General features: G+C 42.3%; 1 protein-coding gene and 1 long non-coding RNA gene across 12 annotated transcripts in view; one reads left to right on the forward strand and one right to left on the reverse strand.

The window, feature by feature from the left end:
- The window catches only part of LOC126405559 (nuclear factor 1 X-type), a 272,630-nt gene that overhangs the window by 9,733 nt on the left and 246,536 nt on the right, over nt 1–16,361 (reverse strand). For 7 of the 11 annotated variants that reach the window (XM_050069348.1, XM_050069351.1, XM_050069345.1 and 4 more), the window contains 2 exons: nt 13,297–13,490; nt 5,967–6,058 (listed from right to left, as the gene is read on the reverse strand). In XM_050069348.1, the coding sequence (XP_049925305.1) occupies nt 5,987–6,058; nt 13,297–13,490 (266 nt within the window). In that variant the 3' untranslated portion in view covers nt 5,967–5,986. The remainder of the gene's footprint in view (nt 1–5,966; nt 6,059–13,296; nt 13,491–16,361) is intronic. The other 4 variants (XM_050069350.1, XM_050069353.1, XM_050069347.1 and 1 more) reach the window with 1 other exon arrangement.
- The window catches only part of LOC126405588 (uncharacterized), a 365,681-nt gene continuing 361,345 nt past the window's right edge, over nt 12,026–16,361 (forward strand). The window contains exon 1 of the long non-coding RNA XR_007571591.1: nt 12,026–12,423. This is a non-coding gene — a long non-coding RNA (uncharacterized LOC126405588). The remainder of the gene's footprint in view (nt 12,424–16,361) is intronic.

Below are 16,361 nucleotides of genomic sequence, written 5' to 3' on the forward strand. Positions count from 1 at the left end.
GCATATCTCCACCTATCGTAGAGGAGTCGCACATACTTGGCTCAATAAATGGATTCCCCTCCCGTGCTTGTATACTGGGACAAGGACAGTAGGCCAGTTAGATGTCCAGCTGGGACTGTAGCTCCACTTCACTGTCACTGGAAACACACTGAGTGTCTTAGAAAATACACTCACTGGCCACTTTATTAGGTACACCTTTAAGTTTCATTTTCTCTTCACTGTCGTTTCATATTTAAAATGTGCTTGTTTTAGTATCATCATGTTTTTATATGCACTTCTATGCATTTTGTACTTTTATGTTTTAAATTCAAGAGTTTATTGTGGCCACTGTGTGCTTACATTAAAGGTGTTTTTAATATTTTGTCCAACCCGTTGACTTTTATGTGTCATGTGTCCCATAAAATGACTGGTGTCAACGCTTTCTGTTTTTCTGTTTTCATGCCCCTAAACTGACCCTGGATTTTAAAAGTAAATTAAGACTTTATTCATTATTTATTCTAATCTTTATTCATTTATTTATTTTTTGAAGAGACTAAAATGACGGTGTGTGTACATGCAGCAGCTCAGCACTCTGTAGAGTGGCTCTCTTTAGTAAGTATTCTGTTAGTTTACGTGTTACTGAGTGTCTCGTATGTTTATATGACCATAAAATACAGCCAGCACAAACTGATCGGTTCCTTATTTTATGGTCACGGCACATGTTGGCACTGCTTGTGTGTGCGCATGTGTGTGTGTGTTTTGAGTATGAATGAATGATATCTTATCCCCTCTTTAATTATTTATTTATTACTTTATAATGAGTTCAGTTTCAATCTGTGCATTGGATGTCATATTTATTTACAGTGACAATAAAAAGGAATTGAAGCTTTTCAATCTGGCTTTTTAATGTGGAGTAACTGTACAGTCTTGATTTTTAAGTTTTAACAACTATTTTTTATCTTATTTTATCCCTCCTGTTTATGTTTTATTTTATTTACTTTATTTTTATTCTATGGGCTCTTTCTGTTAGTTTGATCATGATGAGTTTTTAATATTTTACTGTCTTATTGTTGTAATTTTCTAGTCCTGCAAAACTTTATGCTCAGTTGTTTGTGTTCTCCTTTAAACTTATGTTTGTGTTATTCCAGTTTTGCCATGTGAAACACTTTGGGCTGCATGTTCGTATGAAAGGTGCTGTATAAATAAAGTTGAGATGAGTCTTGTAGTGCTCGAGATCGGTCTTGGTTTAAGGCCTCTTTTTAAAAGGTCTCATCTTGTCTCAGTCTCAGACAAAGAGGCTTCGGGATGTCACTAAACTGCCTGTGCAAAAAAGTGTGTTGAATAAAGATGGTTAAGTTGATTTCAGCTTCTTACTGTTTGTATTTGTTTGATTATAGAAAACAAAGGAAAACTCCCACAGGTAGATTTCCCCTTCTGATTATTTCATAAAGACATGTCTTGTGTTAAACTCACACAGGTGAATGAGAGGAATCTGTGTGTGTTTTCTGTGGGTGTTTTTATAGGAATGTAGCTCTGTCAGATCAGTGTGTGAACAGCCTCGGGCCTACACGTTCCACATTTATCATGAGTGTGTCATGCAGTGGCTGTGACTGTTTCGCTTTAGGTGGTCTGCAGTACAACCCTGGTAAGAATATTAGAAACTGATTTCACTGTAATTTCTACAGGTGCTCCTGATAAAGTGGCAACAAGTGAGTGTATGGCACTTTGCTGAAAGTGATTCATCCTTTGCAGAATGTGAACGTCAGCACAAATAGACAAAATAATCTATTGAATAGTTGCAGAGATATTTCAGTCAAAGTGGCGGACTGACTGATCTTCCTACAGCCATGACGCTGCTAATAAAAAGATGCTCTGAAAAGGAAAACCTGCTGAAACTGTTGTATTGTAGGTCCAGATTTCTCCTTAGTCACTTGGTAAAGGTCCGCACAGTTCAAAGTATTCAGCGTCATACTTGTGTTCGGCCATGTCGCTGAGTTAGTTTGCTGTCTCTGTCATGTCTGTTAGTCACTCACTCTACAGCAGGAACGGCACGTCACAGTACAAGCTCACTTGAAAATAAATTTTGTTTTCCACGAGTCACTTGCGGTCCTTTCAAAATAAACCCGGGACCCACCAGTTGTAAGGTGTCTTTGTTTCTGACTCTGTACGTTGTGTTAACTCTGGTCCACTAGAGGTTCCTGCAGCTCAGTGAGTGACACAACAGTCCTCCGGGCCGCCAGCCCAGCTATTACCATCAATTCTGTCCATTTCTGGACCGAAGCGCGGCGCGTCTAAAATTTGGCCAAGCAGCGAGCGGCTACTAATGGCCAAGCAGCAGCAGGGGGAGAGCAGTCTGGCGCTCCCTGTCACTTGCACCATCTTCACGTTGGGTTTCTCCCACTCAGCGTGAGCAGGGAGCAGAAATGGGTCACCGTCGCTGTTGTTGGCTGCCCTGCTTGGCCTGCAGGATCTGGCACTGTGTGCCACCGCGCCAACATTCTAGAAGTCAAGCCTTGGAAACTACTCTGAGCCTCCAGGGAAGCAGCCTTTTGTTTTGTTTGACTCTAACAGGTCGCATGAATACCCCCCTTCTGCCTCCTGCCCTTCTCAGCTACCCTGCTCCCCTGGGCACTGTCCCAGCAGGCCTTGGGCATTGTAACTTCTCCCTTCTTAGTTACTCTCCCTCACTCTCCTTCTGTGTATGCTCTTACAAACACACACACAATCCATCTATCTCCCGTAAACACTCCCACTAAATCCTTGGCAGCAGACAGTGACCACCCTCTTTTCTTTCCTGCCCTCGCCCCCCTCTCAAGCAACCCCTTCTCAAATTCAAGATCAACTGGCTATGACATCATGTCTGGTTGCCGGGGGTAACGAGACAACCGGGACGTGACTTCTGTAAGGGCCGAAACTCTGTCGCTCCGTTCCCTCCATCTCCCCTCTCGTCCTGCCCTGCTGGTATCTTGTTTCCCCTTCTCCCCCTGCTGCAGTGCGTCACGGCCGCCACTGCTGCAGTGCGTGACGGCCACCACTAGAGGGCACACGGAGCCCACTGTTGTCGCCGTGAGAGCTCCTCCAGCCCGTCCTGCACTCACCACACACACTCTCACATGCTCTTTGTCTTCTATCACTTCTCTTAGCGCATCATCAATCTTCTCGTGTCATTTTCTGGGAGCCACATGTGAACTATTAATGCTGTGTGTTTGGGTTCTGCCTCCAAAAGTGAAACCATGCCTCAGACATAAAGTCCCGCTCAGTGCTGAACATCAAATGAGATGATTAAGAAAAGCATATGAAGACAGACGACATGGCCAAAAGTATGTACATACTCCCTATACTTTTATTACTGTTGGTGTGAGGCTGTTTTTCATGGCTCCCTGAAGCTGCTGCATGCAACAGTATTTGAGACAACAGCTTCCAACTCTGTGGGAACAGTTTGGGGAACACCTTGTTCTGTTTCAACATCACAGCGTCCTCGTACACAAAGCCAGCTCCGCACAGAAATGTTTTTACAGTTTGGTGTGTAAGAACTCGACTAGCCTGCACGGATCAGTGACCTCAGGCCTTATCCCCCAAAATCAGCTCCCGACTTCACTATAATGTTCTGTAGGAGCAAATCTCTGCAGCCAGGTTCAGGAGGCAGCTGGAGAGCCTGAAACCAGAAGCTGTTCTGGCAGCATGTTGCTCCTGAGCAGTGAATCTGGACCCAGACGTCGGATGTCCACCTACGTTTGGCCACATAGTGGATTAAAGGTCCAGTGTGTTGGGTTTAGAGGGATGTATTGGCAGAAATAAAACATAGTAAGTCTGCGTTCTTTAGTGTATAATCACCTGAAAATAAGAACCGCTGTGTTTTCGTTACCTTAGAATGAGACGTTTATATCTACATAGGGAGCGGGTCCTTGTCCACAGAGTCTGCCATGTTTCTACTGTAGCCCAGAGCGGACAAACCAAAGACTGGCTCCAGATAGGGACATTCTTGTTTTTGTGTCAGCCACCGTAGTTAGTAGCATCTCTGTGACGGAATTTAAATCAGCTGGTCTGTTTGTTTTAGAGAGGAAGAGATTTCAATAGTTCGGATAAAAACCTCCTGAACGTCTGGATCTTAAGTTATCAGAGAAAAAACGTGGGCACACATTAGCAACTCATCCGCAACGTAGGAGAAACACTTATTTCTTAAAGTGAAACTGCTTTATTTACTTTAATTTTTACCAGTTTAAATCACCTGGGACCGTACTCACAAACATTCTGTGAACACTCTCAGAGAGCTCCTAACTCAGCCAAAAAGGTTTGAAGAGTCGTAGCTTAAGAGTGATTTGGGAAAGTTTTCAAAACGACTCTTACTAAGGAAGGCACAGAAACTTTTACGTTAGTGAGGAGACACCATTGCTAGGTGTGATGGATTCTTTTAACAGATGTGATTGGTTATCACAGACAGCCCACTTTGTGAGCCTGTTTGGTGTACAAAACCAGTGGAAATGAAATGAACTGCTGACTATTAGTGTGATCACTCTGCTGATGGAAGATTGAGACAGATTCAAGTCATCACTGCTGCACTGATGCATTTTTACAGTTTTCAGAATATCTTTGTGTCGCGACCATTTTATTTCTGGCGTTATATAATTAGGTGGGAAAAATGTTTTGCTCCCTAAAGAGATCGACCACACACATTCTCCCTGCACGATCTTATCTGTAGCATTTCATTTACTCACTGTCATTCAGCGTTTGGGGAATACTGACCTCTTTGTGTTTCCACCATTTTCTCCTCTGATTCAGAAACTCTTCTTAAAAGTCCTCCTCCCTGCTGCTACTCGAAGCCCTCTTAAGGTCTGATGACTTTATCTTTACAAGGACCTAGTCTTAACTTTAAGGGGAAACATCACAATTCTAAGAATGTTCGTAGAATTTCGTCACAAGAGCAACTCTTAGTACAAGGAAGTTTTGTGAATACGGCCCCAGGTCTTTTTGTTTTGGAGAGGAAGAGACCTCTGTGGATAATTCAGCTCCTGGTAAAAACCTCCTGAATAATAAACACTGAAGGAATTCTAACCAGGAGAAGTTTCAGCTGGTTGCAACTCCAACCCTCGCTGCTAGACGCTGCTAAATCCGTCTAAATCTTACACACTGTTCCTTAAAGTTTTTGTCTGACACACTCTTCAGAGTTCAGGGAGATCATTCAGAGTAAAGGCTCATGAGTAACAAATAAATCAGCAGGATGAAGAACGGTAAGAAAAACTGAGTGTGTGAAAAATGGAGGAGCAAAAGAAGACAAAGACCCGAGTGAGAAAGAGAGGAAGGGGAATAACGAGAGGAGGGGCAGAAAGGATCAGGAATGGAGGGGGGGAATGGAAAGGGAGGAAAAGTAAGAGGACGGAGGGCAGAGAAACAAGGGAGGGGATCAGCACAGCAGTTTCAGATGGTTTCCATGTGTGGAGGAGCAGAGCGGAGCTGAGCTGGCTCCAGGTGGGTGTGGTTGGACACTAATGAGAAAAGTACTGGTGGTAATGGAGGAGGCATAAGAACGAGGCGCAGAGCGGTGAGGGAAGAAGGTGAAAGAGGGAGAAAGTACAAGGCAGAGAGAGAAAATGAATAAGAGGGAGGAGGAGAGCGGGACAAAGCTGAGAGGAGAAAGTAGAAGGCAAGAGGAGGGAAAAGAGAGGCAGCGCGGGAGAAGGCCTGCTGCCTGAAGGGTCGGCTCCATATGTGCCAAATAAACAGTGGAGCACATATGGTAAACCACACACGTACAGTAAAATACAGATGTACAAATGCACACACTGCCGGTGCGCTGTGGGATGGTGTGAGAGGAGAGGTGGAGGAAACCCAGCAGCAGGTTTCAGGGATTCGGGGAATAAGAAATATTTTGGCGTGCATCCACTCCGTTAATAAGTTTCCTGAGTTTGACCGGTAATCACAGTCAAAACAGACGAGCTTCCTCCCCACTCTCACACACAGAGACGAGCGTGTCCCAGAGTCCCTCCTACCTGTGTCTGCTGCGGGATGTTCAGAAAGTTGTTGTCCCGTGATCCGATGCCGACAAACCTGTTGGGAGCTGTGGCGCCTGGCGTGGAGTATGCTAGAGACACAGAGGAAAGACAAAGACATCAGTGCCGATAGTTAGACGAACAGATCAAAACTGGTAAACATGAAGCTACTGCTGTTAGCTCGTTAGCTTGGCATAAAGACTGAAACTGGGAAAACAGCTGCCTGGCTCCGTCAGGTGACAAAACTCCACCTCTACAGCTCCCTAATTAACACGTCATATCATGTTTGTTTTATCTGTACGTGTGAAAAAGATAACACTCATTAGCTGTCTGGCCATTAAATAGTCCGTAAAACCACATATGCTGGTTCCTACACTTCCCATAATGCAGCTCAATAGTGTTCTCTTTATTAGGTTCTCCCTGCCTGGTAAACGCCCATGACTTTCAAACGCCACGTCCACTGTCGTCTCCAAGCTCAAGCCAAGAGAATTATTGTTATTATCGAGGGTTGATGTCATTTTTTTAACGAAGCTTCATATTTATTATGAAGCATCATATTTTATGAAGTCATCCCTAAAGAAATTTAAATCCTCGAATGAAATCCGTAATTTCAATAAAGTGATTTGTTGGATTAAATGAGCTGCGTTCACGTGGAGTCAGGCAGACGGCAGACAAAAAACTGCTTCTGGACGGCACGGGGAAAACCAAATAGTTTGACAGAATGGCAGAACGGTAAAACAAAGCATGCATGACGATATGTTGCGAAAGAATGAAATAAAATATATTTATTCCGATTATTTTATGTAATTTCTCTAGTAGAAATTGTCCAGATTGTCCGTGTTTTTCTCTGTGTGTTGTGGAGGACGGCAAAAACGTAAAAATATTTTAACTCTGAACAAGAATGCCGTCCACCGTCACCCTTGCTGGTATTCTCTGCAGGCCTCTCCACTAAAATGATATCTGGTTTGCTGTCTGTCTCCTTGATTTCATGTGAACACAGCATTTGTCTTTTTTTTTTTGTATTAAACCAACTTCCTTTAATGCCTAAACACAATTTGTGGTGCTGTTACACGGCCCTGTTCACACAGGTGTGTGCAGAGGACCAAACAGTTTTCTGACCACAGTGAAAATGCTGTTTTTGAAAAGCTAAAAGCCAACAAATATGGACTGAAGCTGAATATTTCATTGGATAAAAACGTGTTGTAAATTTATGAAATCATTACATCTATCTTTTTTTTTTTTTTTAAAACACATTTTGACTTTTGGACTTTCTGGAGTTATTGGAAATGTTTCAATCATGAGTCGTAAACAAGCTTACGCAGCCACCACTGGAATCTACAGGGACTTTTGTATCAGGGACTCAGGCCTAGATCGACGTGTACTAAACCTCAAAGCCCAGTTTGTTTGATTTGTGTGAACACTGTGTACCGTACTCAGACAGGGTACACTGATCCATACTCAAGTTCACTTGAAAAGGTGGTTTCAAGTATTGTTAATGTGTACTCTGGTATGATATGCATCAACTGTACCAAACATGACGGGGGACTGCTGTTTAACACAACTACAAGGTGATTTTAACCGTTTATGAAACTGTGGCGCTCTTTTCTACACCACAGCACGATAAAAATGTCACTGGGCTGTTGTTGCAAGTGTACTCAGGTACACAATAATATCGTTAATGTCAAAGCTGAGAGGTGGGGGAGTGGCGAGGGGGCAGTCGTACTCAGGCACAGTACAAATCAAAAGTACCTAATAAGAAAATGCCTTAATTCTACACATAGTATACTGTAAAACCTCAATTAAACGCTCAGTCCCTTTTACTTGCCCGGTGTGGCGACACATTTTGACAAATAAAGGCCTGTCTAATTAGAGGCCTGGGTCATCATTTATAAACATTGCGTAGGCACAAAACGAGGCCTGAAAGAGGCGTACGCCACTTACCACAGAAAAGTTGGGATCTATAAAATCATACTTGACGGGAGAAACTTTGACTCGTGCTTACTAACATTTTGGAGACGGGAAATTGGCCATGCAGATGGGGAGGTGTAAACCTAAGTGTAGAAACTGTTTAGTACTTTTTGGCGCTCGCCACTTTTGGCTTTTGTTCGCACACACGTACATTTTTAATGTGGATTCTACGTACTGTTTTATAAATGAGACTCCTGGTCTGCCAAGCAATTCATTTCTATAGAAGTTCTCCTGCTGGAGCTAACAACAGTTAGCTGTTTAGATGGCACAATATAAATGTTTAAACTTTTGTCAGTATGGAGATGCTACACGTTGTTAGCTCGATTTGATTCTCCACAATTAGACTGTTCAGTTCATTTTACTGAAACCATGAGCACCAGAAACAACCGTAATTCATTCAGTTTACAAGTGGTGACTCCTCTGAGGCTGTCACAAAGTCAGAATATGTGTCTGTTCCTGGATTACCCTGTAAATTATTCTTTTAGTTTGTAAGGGTCCACCGATCAACAGAATCAAAAGGGTTTTTTATCAAATTGAATCCATTGTTTTAACAAGATAAAGCGTGTTGTGTTGTGTCGTAACCCTCGAGTGTCATGAAACAAGTGTCATAAGGTTCGGTCTCTGTTGCGCTGTCTGTCGGAGTTAGATCAAATGATTGATTTGTAATTGATATATTATTGATATGTTATTCGAAGCCTAATTCTTATACAAATAATATTCACACTGGTTCAGATTAAGAATTTGATGATATTTCCTGATCTTAGCTGAGCAACAGTTTTGTGCAAACGGAATTAAAGGCCTGTCCCAAATATAGGCCTGTTGAGTTCAGTGAGTTAAGAAAATACTAGCCCGGGCTACTGACTGAAGTTTTACGGTAATACTAATAATATTAGTGTGGGCTAATCTTAAACATAATTTAAACAGAATGAATAGACAATGAAAAAAACAATTGAATTTGAATGATTTAAAGTTTGAATGTCAGCATTACAAATGAAGCTTCACACTATTTGGTACAGCCCTATGACTGGAGTTGTACCGTTATAATTCCAAGTGACAAATAAATGATTGATCGATTGATTGTTTTCTGGAACTAGAGTCCTCTCACTGTGAGTAAAATTTGGATGTTTGAAACCACAACATGTTTTTTTGCACTTTACTTTTTGTACAAATTAAACAAAGATGACATGACATGTTAATCTGTGATCTTTAGATGTGCAGGACAGAGCCAAGCTAGCTGTTTCCCCCTGCTTCCTGTCTGTATGCTAAGCTAAGCTAACTGGCAGTAGCTTCACATTTATCATACAGTTATAAAGTGGTAACTCTTGCAAGACAAAGGTCAAACTGTTCCCTTAGCATGTAATACTACACCATAAACCTACCAGATCACTGTTGTTAACTCACAAAAATTCAGATAAATTAATTCAGTGCTGCTATATTTCATTGAGGTCATCAAAACTCCACAGAGAAGTCTGCTGCCAAAATCTGGTATGCAAACTTAGATCTCCCTGAGTGATTAAATCCCGCAGATAAACTCAGTTGGAAGTGATTGAGCACACCAGAATCCTGACACTGAGGATCAGTCAGGGGACATTTAAAACCCACTGGCATCAAAGCCTCTGACAAATTTAGGGCAGTTTGAGGAACCCTACGGACTCCAGCATCTGAATCTCACCGAGGGATTCAGGATGCAGTGTGCGGACTGGTGCGTATATGTGTTTGTGTGGAGGAACGGGAGGAAGGACAAGAAGGAGAGAGACAGAGAGGAAGAGGATTTGGAGATTTATGTGTATGGACATACACAGGATACATCCATGTGTCTCTAAGAATTGGAGTAACATACATAAGACATAAAAGACTTTGAGACGCTGACTGGGGGGGTACAACGCAAACACTAAATTTGAAGGAAAGCTAAAAACAAAAAAATTAAAGTGCTCCATCCAGTGCCCCTCCTATCACAGGTGAGGAAGACAAATGTGTTGTGAGAGAAGCCCCACGGTTGGACGGACATCACCCCTTCACCTTTAAAACACACCCTGCTCTGCTCAACAATCACCAAACAAAAAATAAAATCAGCTCAACCAATGTCCCAATTTCTGCTGGAATATTTTGGAGTCCATATAAATTAACTGCCCTAAATTTGTGCTCGTCACAAGTAGGAATCAATTAATAATCAGGATATATATTTATATTTATTTCACAAGGTTTGCTAATGAGTCCATCAGGGAAAGAAAGGAGGATTTAGAGGGAGAAGAACTGGGTTGGTGATGCAGCTTCCACACCAGACAACGCTCAAGAGCAACTGAGGGGGCCTAACACAGAACCCTGATGAGCACCTCAGGAGTCCTTTATGACAGATCCGTCTAACCAGACCTCTGGTGGCCTCGATCTACTCTGAGCTCCACAGTACATCCTGTGCCGGCTTCCACAGCCTTCCAAGGGTTAGAGGAGGTGAGATGCTGGATACACAGGAACAATGATGGCACGAAGTTGGAGGAAGAACAATGGCAGGGGTCTTTTCACTGGAGAGGGTTGGGATTCTCAGATTTTTTTTGTTTGTTTGTTGGTTTGGTTTTGAGAACGGTCTCTGCGGGGTCACTTACACGGAGATGCGGGCGAGGAGAGTCCGCCGTCAGGGGGCGTGCTGTTGGGTTTAGAGTCGGGCATAGGGAGGGGCACTGGGCGGGCCACTGGGGGAGGTGGAGGCAGCAAGAAGGAGCCTGGCATTTTGCTCTGGCCGCTCCCGTTTGGCTGCAGACAACACAAATAGGGTCAGGAGGGCGACATGCGACAATCCGCAGACACGGAATGAAAAGAGGACGCAGCTCGGGAGGCCAGGTCCAAAAAAATATCCATGACGGAGGAGGGGGGAGGCGATGGTGGAAGGAGGGAGAGGAGGTGGTGGTGGGGAAACAACAACCAAAGGAATGATGTATGTGGACGGCATCTTTTATGGAGGTGTGAGAAATAATAATCACCACAGGGTTTGATAGGAGTGGGAGCTGGAGCTTGAGGTGAGAGGTTCCACAGGGGTGGTCCGTGGTGGGTGGAGGAGGTGTGGAGGAGGGGGAGTGAGCAAATCATTGACTGGGTTCGTCCAGAAGATGGCAAGAAATCAAAACCATGGGAGAATACTCGTCTACACAAGCACAACACCACCAACGATACCAGCACCAAACAACCAAACTCCAACTAAAATCGTAACGGCTAGAGATGAGAACAGAAACACGATGACATAACACAGGACGGTATGCTTGGCTGAGGTGTGCCGTGACTGATTCACTCTCGTGCTGATGGTTGTAACTTCTGAGGGGTTGGGTGGAGCAAAGAAAATAAAGTAAAAAAAGGGAGAGGAGGGGGAACGTCGGGTCTGAAACAGCAAACGGCAAAATGACATCGACAAGACAATACAGAGATTTGTAGACCAACTGAATAAACACATATCTGGTGTGTTCATTGTGTTGCTGTGGAGTGTTTCCTGTGCATCTCTATATTGTATGTGGATATATGACACCATACAATAAGCTGCTGACATGCACTGTAGTGTGTGTACTAGTACTAGTAATGCATGTGCTCAATACAACTTTAGATTTTAAGAGCGAGTCAGCGTTGACTTTTCTAAAATAGGCACTCATACAGATGCAAAACCAGGCCATCATAAATTGAGTTTCATAAGCAACTGATTATCTAATTTTAAAATCGAAGTACATATAGCACTGACATCTGACTTTTTGTGGTTTAAATTCCCCTCTAGTCTCCTGCGACCCATCACATTTGGGTTTGCTGCACACATACTTAAGTCTATTTAACTTTAGCCCCGTTTCCAACCAACAGTTCAGTTCAGTTCGCTTTTTTTCTGTTTCCACAGGGAAAAGTTGTGGAACTGTTCCTTAGCGTCCCCATGTTTGGTCCCCCCTCTGTTGGGGTACCTAGCACACAGATCTGGTACTAAAAGGTGGAGCTGTGAACACTGCAGTCTGATTGAGGCTCATGTAACCACTGTTCATACTGTGGAGAGTTTTATTAGTAAACTGTAACTATAAAATGAAAGGATGTTTTGCTGCCTCTCACAGCAGCTGGAGTCTGAGAAAAAATAACTTCATTTACTGGGCCGACTGCCGGCAACTTTTAAGGTGGAACGTTAACTTGTAATGTTACTCAATGCATGAGTTGATGACGTGAATCCATCAGCACACCTTAAATTTCACTGTGACAACTTTGACCATCACTTTAGTTTTTATATGACACACACTTTTAGTAATGACTTTAAAAATATAGATTAATTTGGAGCGGATTATGTGAAGGTCATATATTCTAATCCTCACTTCCTGTGGGCTACAGCAACACTAAACCCCTGAGCTTGCCTGAGAAGGACTAAATGCACAAAGCTGCTATTTTTAAATATCCCATGGAGAGAGACTCTCACTGCAGCCTGTTCTATTTTGTTCTGAAAATGTGGGCGTGCAGCCTCGTTCTGTGGACGATAAACCAGGTGCAGACTGATAAAGGAGGAAATACAGTGAGTGCTGGACGGAGCAGTGAGTGACAACAACCCCGCCCACATTTAAGAGCACTGTCTGAACAGACCGAGGGTCTAGGTACCATGTCTGAAGGCTTACTGTTGGTTCCAGAGGTATTGTACTGAAAGTGTTTGGTGAAAACAGGGCTTTAGGAACTTTGAAAATTTTTCAACAAAATCTGTTTGCTTTAAATGAGATTTTTTTTTACGTTCACACATCAAATTCAAAATGAAAAGCTCAAAAATCAAAGCTACCAAGGATCAATCGAGCCTGAGGGAATCAATCAGTCGAGTTATCTTAGCAGGTTACACCAAGTCAGATCAGTCACATGATCCATGATTAAAAAAAAAAATAAAAAATATATATTTTTTTGGTGATTTTTTTGGAATTTTCTGAATCTGTGAGCCTGACGGGAAAATAAAGTCTTTGAAATGTGAAATTTAAAAGAGATGTTAAAGAGGGAAAATCAAAGCACAAACAGTAACACAGATGGTTTATAATATTTCCAATGCTATAAAATCAATGGTATTTAAATTTCAAACCTGGTATTTATTTGTTGTTAAATTTCACAATTAGGTAAAGAGTTGCTTTTGAAAAATCTAATTATGATTGTGGCCTTTTTTTGCTTCTGTACAAACATTTTTCCACTAATATACTTATTTATTTTTCTACATCCAGTGGTCTGTTAGAACCTTTTCTTATTGTTTCATTCACTTTTACTACAAGAAAATCCTGCAATACTAATGCAAGCTAGTTGCAAGGTGTGGCACATCTGCAGATTCTGTATAAATTGCACTTTTTCTTATAAAGTAAAAATGTTTCTCCTCTGTGGCGGCAAACCTTACCTGTCCGGCGGCCTGCCCCGAGCCATCGGCACAGACAAACTGCACAAATTCCTTCAGGGGGTCTTGTCCAGGGTGGTGGTGGTAGCGGATGGTTGGGTGGGTGAAGTAGGGGCTAGACTGCTGGATGATGGAGGGAGACGGGAAGTGCAAGGCCGAGGCTGAAGCACGGGGACTCCCTGCCAACAGAGACATCTCTATTAGAGAAACACAAGTGGAGAAAAACGCTGAGAGCGAGACGAAGACATGAACCACTGAAGTCCTACACAGTGTTACAGATGGGAGAGATGTGCTGAGTGATTAACCAATGACAGCAGGAACATCACATCACATCATCACTGGAAACAGTAACATAGAAATCTGGTTTTAAAATGTCGCACATGAAAGGAATGTTGTTTTTCCAAGAAAAGCTTATTTCGAGTTAATAAGCTATTATGGGCATTGCTCATAATGTTTTATGATCGCTCCAATAAATCTATACAGCTTTATGGAGGAGATTTAACACACACACACACACACACCTTCACATGTGCACAGTCACACAGACGTCATAACAAGTCAACACCACTCAGACCTGTACACACAGGCAGACGCCGCACACACCTGAATGTGCACAAATTCAATAGATGCTATATTTTGAAATCAGATCCAAAGAGCTTGCAAATAGAAAAAGCACAAAGAGATCATTGAGTACTGTCTTAAATTAGCCGCTCTTAATGCCTGCACGCCTGTGTGCTGTTTTGAGGGTGTGATTCATTGGCGTTGATGCAACTTGGCATCCAGACGGTAAAGCCGTTTTTCATCTGACACATTTTGTTTCTATGACAGAACTAATCTGTACATTCACACTGTATGTCTAAGTTGATGCTTTTCTGTTAATATGCTTTGGAGCCTCATATCTGTCCATGAATGTGTGTGTGTGTGTGTGTGTGTGTGTGTGTGTACAGCAGGTGTGAGGATGCAAAATATATCAGCATTAGGCGGCTAATAAGCTTATAGAAAAGCATCCCCTTCTTCTTCAGCTTTACAAGAGAGCAGAGCTGAATGTATGTGTATGAGGTGTGAGAGGGGAGCAGTTGGTTGAGCCCTACGACCAAACACAAAGCCCTCTCTGTCAGACCTATATCCATTACTAAATCTCCTTGATTTGTATTAGAAGCCTGTTCTCCTCTTCGCCGTGCCAGTCTGACACCCACCCCATCCAATCCAGGCCCCCCAGCTGCCCACGTTGGGCTGCCAACACTCTTTGGTTCTTGCATCTTATACATTGTGTGTGTGAGTGCACTTCATGAGAGTGCCAACCCCGCTGCATTACCCCCCAGACAGGGGCCTGTGCCTCTGAGCCCAGCAACACCTTGCTCCCATGCCAGGCTGCCTGCTCCCCAGTGGAGCTGTCTCCCTGCTTCTATTAGTCCCCTACTAATCCCATTAGACACTGGGTGAAGGCCAAACACTCTGGGGGTGTGGGGGCGGGTTGGTGATGGTGGGGGAAACAGGATCAGAGGGAATCCCTACACCCCCCCATCAACTCTCCTCTCCCTCTTCAGCAGTGGTTCCCATCCTTGGTTTTGTCTGATGAACCCCCACAGCCCCGTCAGATGAACTCCTGTACCCCCACTGACACCCAGACCATATTACACATGTGTTCATTTGGACTGATTATAAACTGCGTGGTATTTAACACCACTGATTATAAAGGACAATTCATATTTCTGTACAACTGAAATTTCAATGTTTAGGTCTATTTGGTCAAGTCTGCATTCATATGACTACTCTGTGGCAGGAGATGGATATTTCAACTATTCATTGATTATTTTCAGCTTTTTCCCCATTCATCCGTTACTTAATAAATCTTACTTTTAGCTAAATATTCTAACCGTTTGGTCACAACTTTCATCTCTTTCAACCATGTAGCCATTACTTTCAAGCAACTATTTCCATTGTTTTAAGCTAAACATTTCAATCATTTATCCACTACTTTAGCTAACTAGGCTATTTCAACCATTTAGCCATGAATATTTAGCAGAATATTTCCCTATGTATCAACTATTTTTGACTAACTATTTCAACCATTTATCCACAACTTAAAGCTAACAATTTCAGCCATTTAGCTTTGACTTTGAACTATCTTAACCATTTAGCCATCACTTTTAGCTAACTACTTCAACCAGTTAGCAGTATTTCATCCATCTGGCCATAACTTTAGCTAACTATTTCAACCAGTTAGCCATAACTTTAGCCACTATTTCAACCAGTTAGCAGTATTTCATCAATCTGGCCATAACTTTAGCTAACTATTTCAACCATTTATCCACAACTTAAAGCTAACAATTTCAACCATTTAGCTTTGACTTTGAACTATCCATCACTTTCGGCTATTTCAACCATGTAGCCACAACTTTTAGCTAACTATTTCAACCAGTTAGCAGTATTTCATCCATTTAGCCATAACTTTAGCTAACTATTTCAACCAGTTAGCCATAATTTTAGCCAACTACTTCAACCAGTTAGCAGTGACTTTTAGCTAACTATTTCAACCAGTTAGCCATAACTTTAGCTAACTATTTCAACCAGTTAGAAGTATTTAATCCATTTAGCCATAACTTTAGCTAACTATTTCAACCAGTTAGCTATAACTTTAGCCAACTATTTCAACCAGTTAGCAGTGACTTTTAGCTAACTATTTCATCCATTTAGCCATAACTTTAGCTAACTATTTCAACCAGTTAGCCATAACTTTAGCCAACTATTTCAACCAGTTAGCAGTGACTTTTAGCTAACTATTTCAACCATGTAGCCAATAACTTTTAGCTAGCTATTTCACCATTTAGCCATGAACTTTTAGCTAACTATTTCACCATTTAGCCAATAACTTTAGCCAACTATTTCAACCAGTTAGCCATAACTTTAGCCAACTATTTCAACCAGTTAGCCATAACTTTAGCTAACTATTTCAACCAGTTAGCTATAACTTTAGCCAACTATTTCAACCAGTTAGCCATAACTTTAGCTAACTATTTCAACCAGTTAGCTATAACTTTAGCCAACTATTTCAACCAGTTAGCCAT

This window comes from Epinephelus moara, chromosome 18 (genome assembly GCF_006386435.1).
Source record: "Epinephelus moara isolate mb chromosome 18, YSFRI_EMoa_1.0, whole genome shotgun sequence".
NCBI classification, from domain to species: Eukaryota; Metazoa; Chordata; class Actinopteri; order Perciformes; family Serranidae; genus Epinephelus; species Epinephelus moara.